At 43.2% G+C, this 17,621-nt stretch overlaps 1 protein-coding gene across 1 annotated transcript in view; it reads right to left on the reverse strand.

The window, feature by feature from the left end:
• Positions 1-17,621, reverse strand: part of hecw2b (HECT, C2 and WW domain containing E3 ubiquitin protein ligase 2b) — a 210,992-nt gene that overhangs the window by 74,669 nt on the left and 118,702 nt on the right. The window contains exon 15 of the mRNA XM_039792539.1: positions 10,342-10,527. Coding sequence (XP_039648473.1) covers positions 10,342-10,527 — 186 coding nt within the window. The remainder of the gene's footprint in view (positions 1-10,341; positions 10,528-17,621) is intronic.

Here is a 17,621-nt window from a genome sequence, read left to right on the forward strand (position 1 = left end):
TTCTTCAGGTTGTCCGACTGGTGCGCTGTTGTAGCTAACTGGACCAGTGTCGAAAAACACTTAGTTTCGCTAGGTGAAGCGTCTGGCACCGGAGCCCCTTTTTTTAAGCGACTTTCTGATGGTGAAGTAAGCCTTCCTTAGTATTTCTGTTGGGTAGGCTTGCTCAAAAAACACTCTTCTCCCAAGCGGAGCGAAGCACCAGCTCTTTAATTTTATTCTCCAGGAATAGACGACCATCGATCTTGGATTGGAACCTTGCGGTGGTTTGGGCCCGAGGGACCGGTGGCCGCGCTGTATAGTGAGGGGAGTTTCTGGGAGAGACTTAATAAACTTTCCCAGAAAGTCCTGTATATTGTCTCCCTCAGCCCCCTACCACGTTGTACATGTATGCTGTTTCTGCGTGAACCATAGACTGTATAATATTAATGGACAATGCATCCGGTTCGGCGAAGTGCTGCAAATGCGGAAGTGCAATAAACCTGCATTCTATCTGAATTCCAGCATAGGGCGACACGTGCGGCTGCAAAAGGAGGTTGGTTTTGTAGAAGTCTATGAGAAAGTGATCCACTTCTCACTTTATTTATTACCTCAGTAAACATTTTCATAAAGAGTTTATGGTCTATATCACTACTTTTAAGTCTTCTGCAACACAGAATAATGTAAATTTTTTAAAATTAACATTCAAATTAACAATCATTGCCGATAAAGCACGGGGTCTTTTAGGGTGTGGCTATGATGTGATTACCAGTGAAAGTGTGTAACGTAGAGTATAAGGATTCCTCCCTCACTCCTCTCTCTCGTCTAAAATCGTCACATCATCCGTAACCAGGATGGCTGGGCCCGTAACGGCAAATTCGACGACTCATAGCAGATCTCCACAAACCAATGGGTGACGTCACACATGATCTGTCCATTAATATTATACAGTCTATGACGTGAAGGCGCCTCCAGGTCCGTTACCTGGGCTTGAATGTAAAAGTTTTAGGGTGTGGGAAAGCACCTCCTCGGTCCCTGCGCTCCACTCCTCCACGTCAGCCACTCTGCACTTTGTCTCCTCGACTCCGTTAGTCCGAGTCAGTTATTTCTTTTAAATCGATTAAAGATGGTATTTCTCTTAAGTCCACCAGTTCGCTCTTTAGTAGTCCCATAGTTCCAGTAAATTATTTTTCCATATCCAGATAAACCGCCTTTATCTTGGTGATTATGTTAGCTTGGATGGATTCCATCTCCTCGTGTTCAGCTATAGTAGCTTGCTAGGGCCATCGCTAGTGTCTTCACTTTCAATTGGTAATTTGTCATTTTTCTTCTTTTCTCTCTTGCTGAAGAACCTTCTAGTTAAATAGCAGGTAATTATTTGAGGGAGAGTAAGACCCATCTGGGAGCCGCTAGTCTTTATCCTTGATGTTCCACTTCCGGGATTGCTCCGTTGTCGATGGAAATTCAGAAATTCCAGATTTCACTCATTTAGGCCAGATATCCATTGCCTTGGGCTTCCTTTGGGTTGGCATTTTAAACTCCGGTCGATTTATGAGGACTATGGTTAACCTTTACTCAGATCTCTGCAAGGTAATTCCAGACAGCTAGCTAGACTATTTTTCCAATCTGAGTTTTTTGTTGCACAACAACTTTTGAAAGTACACTTTGCACCAAAACACGTTCCTTCCCGAGGCTATTTTGCAGCGGCACGTGGCTTTTCCGGTGCCTAGCACCATCCAAAACAATTGTGATTGGTTTAAAGAAATGCCATAAACCAGAGCACGTTTTTCTCCCATCCCGGACTAGCCAGACCCTCCTCCGCAGCACCATGGTGGAGGAAGGTCTGGCAAAGCGAGACCAGGGAGCCGCTGAATTATGCTGCTGCCCACTTCTCCCCCTCTGATAGGTTTTAAACGTATAGAAATGCTTGAATAATAATTTTTGTCTGGTGTGGTTTTTCCATAAAAGGACCTAGTAAACAAATTTCTTTTTAAAGAATATTATTGCCCAGAGCAGTTTTATTCTCCCCGAAACAAGTTTTCAACTTTTTTTGTTGCAATTTTCACTGTCTCTCGCAACTTCATTGCAACAAAAATACAGAAGACATCGCAACTTTTATCGAAATTTTTTACAAAAGCTCGCAAAATCCTGGAGGGACTGCTTATTGGACCATCACTGGCTTCCAAAATGTCATAGATCCTGCAGGTATTTCCAGCAGGGGCGGAGCAGGAGGGTGGCTTCTGGGGCTCCAGCCCTGAATGTTTTCTCAAAAGCCCTGAATCTTTTAGTTTTTTAAAATAACTTCAACTTTGTGTAATTTCCCCTTAGTCTCACTGACTGGAATTGCAAATCAATGGAGCAAAACTTATATTGCTGGGGAAATATCACCATCTAGGTCTGCCCTAACAATGTAATGGGGGGTTGTTCTATGCTACTACTACGGTACTACTACTATTACTACTATGCCATTCCCTAAATAAATGTAATATAATTGAGTAATGGCTCTTCTGGCCTACCATTTAATTCAGAGTAAGACCACATTAACTTGGCAATGTTGGGACTCCTTTAGATTAGAGCAGCCCAGATTATTATGGCATGGATTTTCATGTAGCTGATATTCATCATTTCCAAAATGATGTCCATATCTTTAGGCATTCTATTATCAAATGGCTTGAAAAATGTTGCATACAGCTGCCGTAAATGGGACCAATCTCGAGCATGCCTGTGTTTGGGTTGGGACCCGAATGTTTACAACGTCTGGCTCAGGTACTGACATCCAGAGCTAGTTCCCAAGTTTGTGCATCCACGATTTCTCTCCTTAAATTCTCTCCTCGCGTCTTAGTCCCACACACAGGACATTTCAGCCGAGGAGTCAAGGAAGAGACTCGAAGAGAGAGTCGTCGAGGCAACAGGCATTTAACAAACACGAGACATCTCTGCCTTGTAGCGACATCAATTAAATATGACGTGCAGCGGAGATCACGTGACCGACGAACTGCATGACTGCTCGAGGCTAGAGCTCTCTGCTCTATCTCCGTATTTTTTATTGAAAACCGGGTCTATTCTTTTTTATTCGACGCCAATCCTTTGATTTGTCACCACGGTAACTTAGCGGAATGCCTGCAGGAGCAAAAAAGCAGACCCCGCTGACGTTTAACCGAGCAAAGAATTTTGCCAACGATGCTAGCATGGCGACGGCTAGCGAAGTTTCTGATGGTAACGTGGATCTACGTATGAAGGAGGACATGGCCAGGGTCCTGGAAAGACAACAAAGCAGGCTTCAATCAGTGGTACGCATCACGGTGAAGGAAGCGTTGGCAGAAATTGACACCTCAGGATATCAGGACAGAGCTGGCAGGGAACTACAGTAAGAGATTTATTACAGCAACTAGACGAGGCGCAGAAGGACAACAGAAAGATGAGAAACACGGTGAAAGCCTGTATTGATGACCAGAGGAAATTTGAGTTTAAGTTGGCTGAACTGGAAGACGGATCGAGAAGAAATAACGTCTGCGTCATTGGGCTGAAAGAGGGCAGCGAGAAAGACAACCCAGTTGGATTTTTGCAAAAACAGTTGCCAAAGTGGATTCCATCCTTACAGAACAGGGCTACCATCAAACTTGACAGGGCACACAGAATCTACGGCAGGGGGGGAACAACGCTATATCTAAGATATCAGGACCGCCAAGCAATTATTCAGGGGGCGAGGAAAGTACAACAGGAAGGTCCGATTTGTGATTGCAACGCAACGTTGCGCTTTAAACAGCGCTTTCACCGTCCAACAGCGCCAGGGATTTATAGGAGTGCAGAATAAGCTGCATGCTAAAGGCATACCAAATTTTCTTATTTATCCGGCAACTTTGAGAGTAAATGCTCACATTGACTGCACCCGAGGAGGCGGACAGGCTTTGTCGAGATTTGGAGATGAAGGAGCGAGACGTGGCGCTCGTGCTGGGCGCGTTGCGACCGGATCGGGAGCTGTTATCGGGCCTGGAGGGCGGCGTGGGGACCTCCAGTGCGGGAAGTTGAGTGAGTGGACCCGACGACTGTGGATTGCCAAATCTGGAAAACTGTGCAATTTTAACCGAGGACACTGCATGTAAGTTTAGCAACCTGACTTTGTAGGGATGTTTGATGAGGCTGAAAGCATGATGAACATGGACTGCTTACTTTACACAGGCTAAGAACATGATAAACACTTATCTTATAATCTATATTACTACTCTTACATGGTTTGTTTCCCACATAGTCTATTTCAGAACGTAATAGCGGGTCGAAATTATAATGTATGAGCTTGGGAGCCAAGTTATAAGGAGCATTTGATTAGAATGCATTTTATAATCTATGTCTACTACTCCTACATGGCTGATTTGTTTTTCATACAGTTTATTTCAGAACTTAATAGATTGTTGGGACTTAGTTTCAAGGTTTTTTTGAAACATTGTTCATGTTTAACATAGGAAAGCATTAGACCTGTTTCAGTTAACCTGTGACTTTAGACAGGAGGGGTGGTTTTGAGCTTGGGTTTTTGTGCGAGCTGCGTTTGATGCGGCCACGTATGCTACAGAGAGGGGTCTGTGGTCTCGGAGGGCCAAGGGATTTATTTTATTTTTTGTGTTTTCACCACACGTGCTTAGATCTAACAGCTCACCCTTTGCTACAAATTTATCAGTGAATTCCGGTAGGCTATTTGAGACATATTTAAGTGTAAATTTTGAAAATGGCTGAACTTTCAATTCTTTCTGTTAACATCAGGGGGCTGCGTAATGTCTGGTAACAAACCTTTTGTTTGTAACCAGTGGAGTGACAGAGGTACAGTACGGGCCAAAAGTTTGGACACACCTTTTCATTCAATGTGTTTCTTTATTTTCATGACTATTTACATTGTAGATTATCACTGAAGGCATCGAGACTATGAATGAACACATATGGAATTATGTACTTAACAAAAAAGTGTGAAATAACTGAAAACATGTCTTATATTTTAGATTCCTCAAAATAGCCACCCTTTGCTTTTTTGATAGCGCTGCAAACCCTTGGTGATCTCTCAATGAGCTTCATGAGGTGGTCAGCTGAAATGGTTTTCACTTCACAGGTGTGCCTTGTCAGGGTTAATTAGTGGAATTGTTTACCTTATTAATGGGGTTGGGACCATCAGTTGTGTTGTGCAGAAGTCAGGTTGATACACAGCCGACAGCCCTATTGGACAACTGCAAGAATTCATATTATGGCAAGAACCAATCAGCTAAGTAAAGAGAAACGAGTGGCCATCATTACTTTAACTAACGAAGGTCAGTCAGTCCGGAAAATTGCGAAAACTTTGAATGTGTCCCCAAGTGCAGTCGCAAAAGCCATCAAGCGTTACAACAAAACTGTCTCACATGAGGACCGCTCCAGGAAAGGAAGACCAAGAGTCACCTCTGCTGCTGAGGATAAGTTCATCCGAGTCACCAGCCTCAGAAATCACAAGTTAACAGCAGCTCAGATTAGAGACCAGATGAATGCCACACAGTTCTAGCAGCAGACACATCTCTAGAACAACTGTTAAGAGGAGACTGCGCGAATCAGGCCTTCATGGTCAAGTAGCTGCTAGGAGACCACTGCTAAGGAGAGGCAACAAGCAGAAGAGATTTGTTTGGGCCAAGAAACACAAGGAATGGACATTAGACCAGTGGAAATCTGTGCTTTGGTCTGATGAGTCCAAATTTGAGATCTTTGGTTCCAACCGCCGTGTCTTTGTGCGACGCAGAAAAGGTGAACGGATGGATTCTACATGCCTGGTTCCCACCGTGAAGCATGGAGGTGGAGGTGTGATGGTGTGGGGGTGCTTTGCACTGTTGGGGATTTATTCAAAATTGAAGGCATACTGAACCAGCATGGCTACCACAGCATCCTGCAGCGACATGCCATCCCATCCGGTTTGCGTTTAGTTGGACCATCATTTATTTTTAACAGGACAATGACCCCAAAACACACCTCCAGGCTGTGTAAGGGCTATTTGACCAAGAAGAAGAGTGATGGAGTGCTGCGCCAGATGACCTGGCCTCCACAGTCACCGGACCTGAACCCAATCGAGATGGTTTGGGTTGAGCTGGACCGCAGAAGGGAAGGCAGAAGGGCCAACAAGTGCTAAGCACCTCTGGGAATCCTTCAAGACTGTTGGAAAACCATTTCAGGTGACTACCTCTTGAAGCTCATCAAGAGAATGCCAAGAGTGTGCAAAGCATTAATCAGAGCAAATGGTGGCTACTTTGAAGAAACTAGAATATAAGACATGTTTTCAGTTATTTCACACTTTTTTGTTAAGTACATAATTCCATATGTGTTCATTCATAGTTTTGATGCCTTCAGTGAGAATCTACAATGTAAATAGTCATGAAAAGAAAGGAAACGCAGTGAATGAGAAGGTGTGTCCAAACTTTTGGCCTGTACTGTATTTATACTCTAGACCAATTATTCAATGGGGAAAGTATGAGTTTTGAGGACCTGAGAGCTAGCTTTGAGATCCCTAGGACATCCTTTTTCCTTTATCTTCGCTTAAGGTCATCCCTAAAATGTTATGGAGTACCATGGGGAAACAGTCTTGAGACCCACCCAATCATTAAATGGCTTGTTGATTTTCCTGTGAGAGGATTGGTGTCCAGGATTTATGCTAAACTGTTGCAAGTATCCGTAGGAGTTCTCCTACGGATACTTGCATCAGTTTAGCATAAATCTTGGACAATAGTAAAGAAATGGGAGCGAGAGCTGAGCCCGGTGGGGAACGTAATTAATTGGGAGACAGTTTGGGACAACATTTCCTACTGTTCCAAAAACCAAAATCACCAGCAGATCCACTTCAACATATGCCTTAGGACATATTGGACTCCTCAGAAGAGATAAGTCTCATAAGTCATTCCTACTTCCTATTGCACATCACACATATTTATAATTTGCATAGCCTACATACACAATGTGGCTATAGCCTTTATAGGCTATTTTAGTGTAAAACACTACAAATGTACTGTAATCTATGAAATGAAAAGAGTACAAATATATAGGCTACAATATATTATATCCATACAAAACACACGCAAACTGATAGATTAGCCTATACTATTAATGCGTGGATCAGCTTGGAATCCACCTGTAAACTGAAAATCTTCCACCTTCTGAATTAATTATTTTCTCAGATTTAGAGACCCACATGTACATTTCCCTGCCCCTCTACAGTCCCTGTAGGCTCCGTTGCTTTTTTAAATTATGTATTGTATTAATGTAGGTCTATGAGTAGGCTATTTTTCCGCTATAACGGTTTACTTTAAAGATTAGAGAGGCTGCTTGTAAACGTTTCCAAGCGCGCAGTCACTGCAGCTGATAACATCAGACATTTAAGCAGCACAACTAAGTCTAGGCCTAGTTATAAACTTTATAGAGGAAACAGAACTAGACCTTTAGCTTCTGAAATAATCATAATAAATTTAAGCTGCTGTTTCTTGAGCGTCTCTCAGACACACTTACAAACTGTCCGTCAGCAGCTCTGCTAAGTTCACATTTTAGAGAACGTTCATTATATTTTCCCGGTCAAATGGGTATTATTTTACCCATCCATTATTAATCAGAATGTTATTTTATATGATCCAACCTGCCCGATCCGTAAACGGTAGACTAACAATGGGGCTGCGGATATAACTATAATCACTCTCTCTCTCTCTCTCTCTCTCTCTCTCTCTCTCTCCCCTTCTCTCACTCTCTCTCTTCTTCTCGCTCTGTCATGCCTCTTGGTTTACATGCCACGGGTGAAATGACGTCCACAGAGGATACATCGGTGTATCCTCAATTATAACTCCTCCGAGGAGCCTCCTCGATGCTCGCTCCTCGATGCTCGCTCCTCGATGCTCGCTCCTCGATGCTCGCTCCTCGATGCTCGCTCCTCGATGCTCGCTCCTCGATGCTCGCTCCTCGATGTACAATTTAGGAATTGGGACATCCTTCAACATGGCGCACTGAGAATGATTTCCGGATCACAGCCGAAGGATTTATTATTGAGGAGTCGAAGAGGTAAACATTTGGGAAATGAGAAAGGCCCCAGGGGCCTCATTAATAAAACCTGTTACGCAAGAAAATGTTGAGTGAAGCAGGGTGAAATTTGTCGTCGCAATATTCCTCGCAATAGTCGGAATTTATAAAGAATTTCCATGCGTAAAAATTTTCCTAGTTTTCCGCAACCTTTTGACCACAAGTGTGATCGCGCGTAATGCTCCCAAGGTTTTGTAGACTGCGTTTTGGTGAACTCCGATGGTATCCCTGTTTTCCGAACCTAACCCAGTTTTTGTTTTCCTGAACCCAAAAATCCCATTCTTTCCAAGCCGACCCAGAGCCGGTCGCAGCGCCCGTTGCTGCCAGCAACGGGGGAGAGGCAGGGGAGAGCAGCGGAGGATGCGCTTTTCCTCCGCTGCTCTCCCCTGCCTGTCTCCGTGAAATGCGTTGTTTGTTTGATGTGTGTGCGTGCGTGTGTGTGTGTGTGTGTGTGTTTATGTGGCCGTGTCTGATTGTAGGTGTCTGTGTGTCGGAATGTTGTCTTTCTGCACCTGCTATTCCCACACAAAGTTACCAAATTGTTACATTTCAAGCACTTTCACCTGTTTTGATTAAGTTATAAGAAATAAGCACCAATAATGATCCAAAATCTTGTTTCTATTTTTTTACCTTTTTAATAATTGAATTTCCTTGTTTTTTCACAAAAAAACGAAAATGATCATATGATCATAAATGTGATCTTACAGGGCTAAATGGCAAATATGAACCATAAATAATGACGTATGTATCATTGGTAATTGAGCTAAATCTGTTACATTACATTATTAAGTTCGTGTAACAAAAATAGGTTAGGGTTAAGGCTTCCTAACAGGATTTTGTTTTCGATGTTCTACCTCTGTTAGGAACACATTGATCTCACAACCACTGAATCAGGGTTTTTCCCCATTTTTCTGTTTCGTGATTGGTGATCGAGGGCTCCTTTCAAGGCTGGAATATTCATTGATTGATTAACATGGACCTTATTAGGACAAATATGGGACGACCTTGGGAGGAGCGTGAGGTTCGTGCAGGACCGCATAAGGTAACGCACGTCCGTATTTATAACGAGAAGAGTGCGTACCGGCGTGCGCCGCAATGTGTTGTAAATCAGATTATTGTTTTTGCGTATGAAAATTCCGACTTTTTTGCGAACGAAATCTTTCAGAATAGAATCTACGCAGTTTTATAAATGAGGCCCCAGCTGTTAAACTGAGATTTAAGGTGAGCTCAGAGAAACTTCCATTCCAGCAGACAAATGTACAAACGACTCTGCACATACATCATTCTGCAAAGGGAAGCTCAAACATCACAGTGAAGGAGGGGGACTTTAAGTGTTGTGGCCATAAAAAATAAAAAGTATAGAAAGGCCATTCCTATTTAAATCAAGATAGCAGAATGGTCAGAGCAGGAGCCATTTTTATGTGTAGCGTTACCAAGGCAACGGACTAACTTCCATATAAACTTCCTCATTAATCGACTTGCAGAAAGTCGCGGAGGTAAGGTTTTGCAGTAATGGCCAAACGAGCAGTGGAGTAGTAATGTTATGAGACAGAGAGCCAGCCAATAAGTAAGTCAAATTTAACAACTTCATCCACACAAAGCACAGTGCTATCCCCAGATAAATTACAACTTTGTTTGGCTTGTTTGTGACCGGTGTGGTGTGAGGGCATGGTGGATTTAACTAACTAGCCAGTTGTTCGCTGATTGGCTGGCTTGCTGGTTCCACTGTGCTTTAATGCTGCGTTTATTACAGAAAATGAGCCCAACAGCGGATTTGGTGTCCGCTGACCCGCTGCCATTGAGTCTTACTGTCCATCCTCACACCCCACTCCCCACTGCTCTGGAGAATGTCTTCCAAGCTGCTTTGGCCCACTCTACTTCCAGCATTGTATGGCATTAAATGCACATGTACAAAATATACCCTTTATACAAATTAACATGGTAACGATATTACCATGTTAATATAATAACATGGTAATATTAGGAATATTGTGGCACAGTATGCATTCTGTGGAATATGACACTACGAGCCCAAAAATGAACATGGCATAATATTTCATGCCCGTGAACATATTTTGTGGCAGAAAATGTATTTTTCCCACAATCATATTTAGAAGCTTTTCCAACTAAATAAATAAATAAATACATAATTAACAAAAATAAATGTTGAGCATGTGTTTGCACAAGTCTACAACCTCTTGAACTGAAAACAATACATTCTACTGTATCCAAAACCCCTAAAACCTTCCTAGGTTAATAGAATATAAAACTTTGAGACACACTGATTGTTAGTGATGCAGTCCCCACCTTGCCGGTGTGGTCATGCTTCATCTCCCAGCCTCTCGGCAGCTCCACCTGTATGTTGGCGAACATGTTGAGGAAGGCCACCAGATCCCTGTTGTGCTGGTAGCGCTCAAAGTGGTGAGCATCCCGACGAACCTTACTGATCATATGCTTCAGACACGTGTTGGTGGTGAACATACGGTAGGCGCTCTAGGCATGCAAGAGAAGCAGGACAGGAAGGGAGAGAAAAGGAGAGAAAGGAGAAAAGACAGAAAGAAGAGAGGAAAAATCGACCAGAGAAAGGTGAAACGTTTTGTTAGGTGAAGTTGTCCCACTGTGGACAACTATGTAATTACTATCCATTTACCATTTTTATATGAGTAAAGAGAATATTTAACATTTTGATTTGAGCTGATCTAAAACACTGGTTACCTGGGCTTAGTTGATGAAATACCCAATTATATTTTTCACGTTTCTTTCCTCACATCTACGGCCATATGGACTACTACTACTTCATCACAGCCACCTACTAGCTACACATTGGGACTGATACATATTTTTTAACACGCGAAAAAGCAGGCCTCGCTGCCGTTTAATCGAGCACAGAACTCTGCCAACTCTGCTAACATGGCGACGGCTAGCAGGGATTCTGATGCTAACGCGGACCTACGCATGGAGCAGGCTACGACCAAAAGCAACAAAGTGGGCTTCAATCAGCGGTCCGCATCGCAGTGAAGGAAGCGCTAGTAGAAATTGACACCTCGCTACAACACATCAGGACAACGCTTGAGAGGCAGGGAACTACAGTAAGAGACCTAATACAGCGACTAGACGAGGCGCAGAAGGACAGCAGAACTGGAGGACAGATCGAGAAGAAACAATGTGCGCATCATTGGACTGATAGAGGGCAGCGAAAAAGATTACCCAGTTGGATTTTTGCAAAACCAGTTGCCAAAATGGATCCCCTCCTCACGGAACAGGGCTACCATCGAAATTGACAGGGCACACAGAATCTACGACGCGCACGCTGATTCTCAGGTGTCTGAGATACCAGGACCGTCAGGCAATTATCCAGGGGAAGATTCGTGATTCCAACACAACGCTGCACTTTAAGCCTGATTATAGCGCTTTGACAAGACGACGGCGCCAGGAATTTATGGGAGTGCAGCGCAAGCTGCATGCTAAAGGCATCCCAAACTTTATCCCGCAACTCAGAGTAAACCACGGAGGGAGAACGCTCACATTCACTACACCCGAGAAAGCGGACAGGCCCTGTCGGGATCTGGATATGGAGTAGGGGGACGTGGCACCCGTGCGAGATGCTTCGCAACCGGGATGGGAGCTGTCATCGGGCCCCGAGGGCGGCGTGGGGACCTCTTCTCCGGTGCGGGAGCCTGAGTGGGCGACTGTGAATTAGTTTATCTGGAACACTGTGCAAGTTTGACTCAAGGACACTGCATGTAAGTTTTTAAGACTTTAAAGGAATGTTTGATGAGGCTGAAAACATGATGGACATGGACTGTTCACTTTACATAGCCTACTCCAGAAATTGGTAGCTGGTTGGAACGTGGTGGGTTAGTTTGGGAGTCAAGCTGGGGAGAAATATTTGATTAGACTGAATGAACATGATAAACTCTATACTTTAACTATATTTACTACTCTTGCATGGTTTGTTTCCAACACAGCCTATTTCAGAGCGTAATAGATGGTCGAAACTATAATGTACAGTACAGGCCAAAAGTTTGGACACACCTTCTCATTCAATGTGTTTCTTTATTTTCATGACTATTTACATTGTAGATTATCACTGAAGGCATCACAACTATGAATGAACACATATGGAATTATGTACTTAACAAAAAAGTGTGAAATAACTGAAAACATGTCTTATATTTTAGATTCTTCAAAGTAGCCACCCTTTGCTTTTTTTGATAGCGCTGCAAACCCTTGGTGTTCTCTCAATGAGCTTCATGAGGTAGTCACCTGAAATGGTTTTCACTTCACAGGTTTGCTTTGTCAGGGTTAATTAGTGGAATTTTTCCCTTATTAATAAAAAAGCAAAGGGTGGCTACTTTGAAGAATCTAAAATATAAGATATTTTCAGTTATTTCACACTTTTTTGTAAAGTACATAATTCCATATGTGTTCATTCATAGTTTTGATGCCTTCAGTGAGAATCTACAATGTAAATAGTCATGAAAATAAAAAGGAAACGCATTGAATGAGAAGGTGTGTCCAAACTTTTGGCCTGTACTGTATGTCGCTGGGGGGCTTTTGATTAGACTGCATTTATTATAATCTATGCCTACATGGCTGATTTGTTTTTCATACATACACTTCAGAACTTAATAGATGGTTGGGACTTAGTTTTAAGTTGTTTTGTTGTAACACTGTTCATGTTTAACATAGGAAAGCATTAGACTGGTTTCAGTTAACCTGTGACTTTAGACAGGAGAGGCAGTTTTGAGCTGGAGTTTTTGTGTGAGCTGCGTTTAATGCGGCCACGAATCTGACAGAGAGGGAAAGGGATCTGCGGTCTCGGAGGGCTAGGGGATTTAATAATTGTTTTGGGTTTTCATCACACTGTGCTTAGATCTAACAGCTCACCCTTTGTAACAAATTTATCAGTGAATTCCGGTAGGGTACTCGAGACATGTATACGTGGCTGAAGATGGCTGAACTTTCAATCCTTTCTGTTAACATCAGGGGGCTAAACGGAACAATCAAACGAGCTAAATTCCTGGACTATTTAAGAAGGAAAAACATAGACGTGTCGCTTATTAAAGAATCACATTTACGTAAAAGAGATGTAAATCGTCAACAAAATAAATATTTTGAAGTTGCTGCTTCATCTAGTGACGACACCAAAAGCAAGGGCTCCATTGCGTTGCTGTCACGTAAATACGCACTCACCATAGACAAAAGTAGTAAAGACCTATCAGGCAGGATATCATATATATGTACTACGATAAGGATTAGGAAAATAGCCTTTGTTTCAGTATACGCACCGGCTACATATGATGAAAGCTTTTTTTGTTGGAACTTATATTAAGCTTTATTCCAAAGTCTTGGCACTACACCTAGAACGCTTCATTGAGAAGCTAGTCCACCCCAACCAATCAGGGTTTATACCAAAGCGTCAAGCTGTAGACAATATATGCAGATTACTCAATGTAATAGAAGAGGCCAAGAACCTTCCAACAACGGCAACAGTTTTGTCACTGGAGGCTTGGTTTGGGAGCCAAATTCATTGACATGGTGCGTACCTTAAATGCAAATCCCATGGCCATAGCCTCAACAAATGGTCTGCATTCTCAGCCATTTCCCATCGCACGGGGCTCGCGACAGGGATACCTGCTATCTCCCATGCTATTTGCAATCTAATGTCCAGATTAAATCCAATAAGAACTTAATATCATTATTTGCAGATGATATTTTGCTGTACATCTCTGATCTTGAGGACTCTGTTCCAAAAATTCTTAAGATCTTTAACGAATTTGGCTCAATCTTTGGCTATAAAAGCAATTGGAATAAATCTTATCTTCCTCTATTGAACAACAGAAAGGTGACATCAGCTATTAGTGATACAGTACCAAACCAAAGCAAAATTACATATTTGGGTATCACCATTCACGCATTGCTACAGCGAGTTGTCCAGGACAACGATGAAACTATACTAAGTAGTGTTCAAAGGGATCTGGCCAATTGGTCTGCGCTGCCGGCATCGATACGGTCCAGGATTGCGGTTGTTAAAATGAACATAGTTCCTTGTGTGAATTTCTTAAGTACAATGATCCCCTTACCCCCATCAATAAATTTCTGAAAGAAACTTGATACCGTTATTTGGCAGTATATTTGGAATAATAAACAACCTAGGCTAAAACACTCACCCACAAACACGGGAGGCCTGGCCCTCCCCAACCTTAAAGTGTACCACAGAGCCTTTCAGCTACGGGGCCTCAGAGTGTGGATGGACCCCTCATCTATAGTCCCATGGAGAGAAATAGAGCAAAACCTCACTGGAAGTCTAAGGGCCCTATCTTGCACTCAGCGCAATTGACTTTGTACACCGACGCATGTATCATTCCTATTTTGCACCCGACGCACAGCGGACTTTTCCCTCCACAGACGCACATCGGTAAATTAGGGAATGTATTTGCGCTCCCGGGGCGTTTCAGCGAAAAGAGGAGGCGTGTTCAGGCGCAAATGTTCCCTGATGCTATTTTGCAGTTTCAGAAAACAATTCCGCCACTAACCAGGAAAAACCTAGTCTAAAGTCAGTGGCGCTAGTCTAAAGTCAGTAGCGCGTTATTCAGATGCTATTTTAGGGGCGCATGCTTGGCCATAATGTAGCGTGTGCACAACGCGCATACGCTTTGCTTCTCTCATCTCCTTTTTGCAAACCATACATAATTACAAAGAAAAATATTACTGAAAATGCGCTTCAGGTGTTTGAATAGATCAGGAGGCACTTTACAATACAGTCCTCAAAAAGTCGCAGCATGCTTTGTGGCTTGTTGTGATTTACACAACATTTCCATGAATCATGGATGTGTTGATGACATAAATGAGGAAATATTAGAGGACTTAAGGAGACGTGATCTTGAACTACGGTGGGATTGGACACTACGGCAGATTCTGGTCCGGGAGTGGCAATGCACGATGCGCTCCTGGTGGAGCGGGTGGACGGAGATGGAGTGGGGGGAGGAGGAAGGGACACAACAGGTGCAGGTGGTGCGTTTGGAGGCCCACGCTCCATGGCTGCAGCAATCCTCTCTAGACTTGAGGAGATGCGCCCGAGAGGCTGCAGCAACATCGCCACCCGGCCAAGACGGGCATTTATTACTTTGCCACATCTCGGACAGCTCCCGCTGGCGTGCGCCAGGCAAATCCGCCGTCATAATAGCAATCCGCCATGGAACAAGCGCACCTGCTCTTAAAGGGAATGTGAGACGACGCTCTGATTGGTTTATTGCACATTACGCCCAAACCACACCTAGCTACTTCAGACCAACCCATTTTAGATTTGCGTCGGGTGCAAGAGTCATTTATCCCGCCGACATAATAGCAACAGCACCCGAGATCCGCCCACACAGCTACTTGCGTTTCACGTTTGATACTTGCGTTTCAGATCGTTAAAATAGGGCCCTAAGACTGCAAGATCTTGCCTTTACAGTTTAAAGTTTTGAAGACCTGAGAGCAAGCTTTGAGGTCCCTAGGACATCCTTCTTCCTTTATGTTCACTTAAGATCAGCCCTAAAAAAGTAATTAGTTACAGTTACAAATTACTTCTCCCAAAAAGTAATTGAGTTAGTAACTCAGTTACCACATTGTAAAAGTAATTAGTTACTCTTCAAAGTAACTGTGACATTTTTTATGTTCTATAACACTATTACGTTCTATAACATCTTTAACGTCAAAGATGTTTATATTAACTGATTGATGTGTTCAGCTTGGCCTTGGTCACCTGTTGCTGACCTGAAAAATCGCATTGCTTGTTTTAACAGAGTGGCTCCATCGCCTTCGCTGGAGCTCACGCTAGCTGCATTTGGGCTTGGGGTTGGGTTAGCAGCAGCAACAAGTGTTGTGTAGCATGTGTTGATGTGAGGTGCTTCATAAGATTCGAGTTGCTTGAGGCAGACGTGGATAAAGTCTTTTTTCCTGGGCATAGCGTGCATGTTACATAAACATTCTTGCCTTTAATTTCAATGAGCGAGAAGTAGTGCCGGTACTTCCAGTTCGAGATCGCTACCTTTGAATTTCCCTGGCTCGCCGCTGTCTTGTGTTTAGAGCGTGCACTCATATGCAACGGTGTCATCATCCCCACCCCTGCTCTCTCCAGGCAGCTGATGTCACCTTGCGCTTCATTCAACCAAATTGTAGCCACTTTACATTCTCAGTAACGATAACGGCGTTGCAACGATGGGAAAAGTAATTAATTAGATTACTCCGTTACTGAAAAAATAACGCCGTTATACTTAAACGCCGTTACTCCCAATATTGTCATTTAGGGGACATGATGACAGTAGTGAATCATCCAACAAGGGGAATTACAGTGAGTTCACAGAAACATTAGCTAAATATGACTCTGTCCTGTCCACACAGTTCAAGTCCTCTGTTCAAAATGACTTGATCTCTGCTCTTGCAGCCACCGTTTCTGATGAGATCCTGCCGTGCCCAACTCTCTGTCATTGTTCGCTATTTGGATAGTGCAGGTGAAATTCAGGAATGCTTTATTGGATTTTTAGATGTTTCTGAGGGGCGAGATGCTCAGTCTGTTTTTGATGTATTAAATGAGAACATGCAGGGCTACAATTTTAAGGATAAGCTTGTGACACAGACCTATGATGGGGCTGCTGTCATGGCTTCAGCTCTCAATGGTCTGCAGGCCAAAGTGAAAGCAATAGCTGTGCAATGCAATGTTTGTGCATTGCTATGCACACAGACTGAATCTGGTGCTGTTAAAAGGGGCTAAATGCTTGCCTGAGTGCAGAATTTCTTTGCATCACTCTCTGGGTTTGCCATATTTTTTTCAAAATCCACAAAGAGGACGTCTTTTCTGGAGTCTGCAGGCTGTTCAAGGTTGCCCAGAAACGCTCCTACTCAATGGAATTTAACATCACGTATAGTGAGCACTGTGGCAAAAGATTATGATGTCCTCCTGCAGACATTGGATAACATCACTGCAGATACGACAATGGATGATGATACAATGGATTGTACCAAAGGCTTTGTCAGCTGAAACTAGAGGATTTTGAGTTTGTGTTCATGTTGTACACATATGAACAAATCTTCTCTGAGACTGATGTGGTCTTTGATATTGTCCAGCAGAGGGTTATGGATTTTCTTTACAGCAAGAAAAGAATTGAGTCTCTCCTTGCATTTGTCAAAGAGAAGAGGCCAGAGGGGGCTTTCCAAGCTGTTTATGCCAAAGCAGCAGATCTCACATCAGACCCACGAGATGAGCCCATGAGAAAGCGCTGTCTGACCCAATTGCAGGATCCCCAAGAGCGCTACAGAAATCTGTACATGGCCATCCTTAATAACATCTTGGAGCAGATTCCTCAACGTTTTTCAAATTTAGAAATGCTCTTCTTGGAATTAGTCAATACAGGGAAATTTGATGACATGAGACAAGGAGGCCTTCTAAAGTGTCCTGAAAAGTTATGGCCATCACTTTGATTCAGGGAGACGGAGGTCTGAACTTCAAGTCCTGTATTCAGTTCAGGACTTGCAGGGTAACAGGGGAAAGCTGTGTGATTACTTGGTGTTCCTTAAAGACATGGAGTTGGACAGTGCAATGC

This window comes from Perca fluviatilis, chromosome 24 (assembly GCF_010015445.1).
Source record: "Perca fluviatilis chromosome 24, GENO_Pfluv_1.0, whole genome shotgun sequence".
Classification (NCBI taxonomy): Eukaryota; Metazoa; Chordata; class Actinopteri; order Perciformes; family Percidae; genus Perca; species Perca fluviatilis.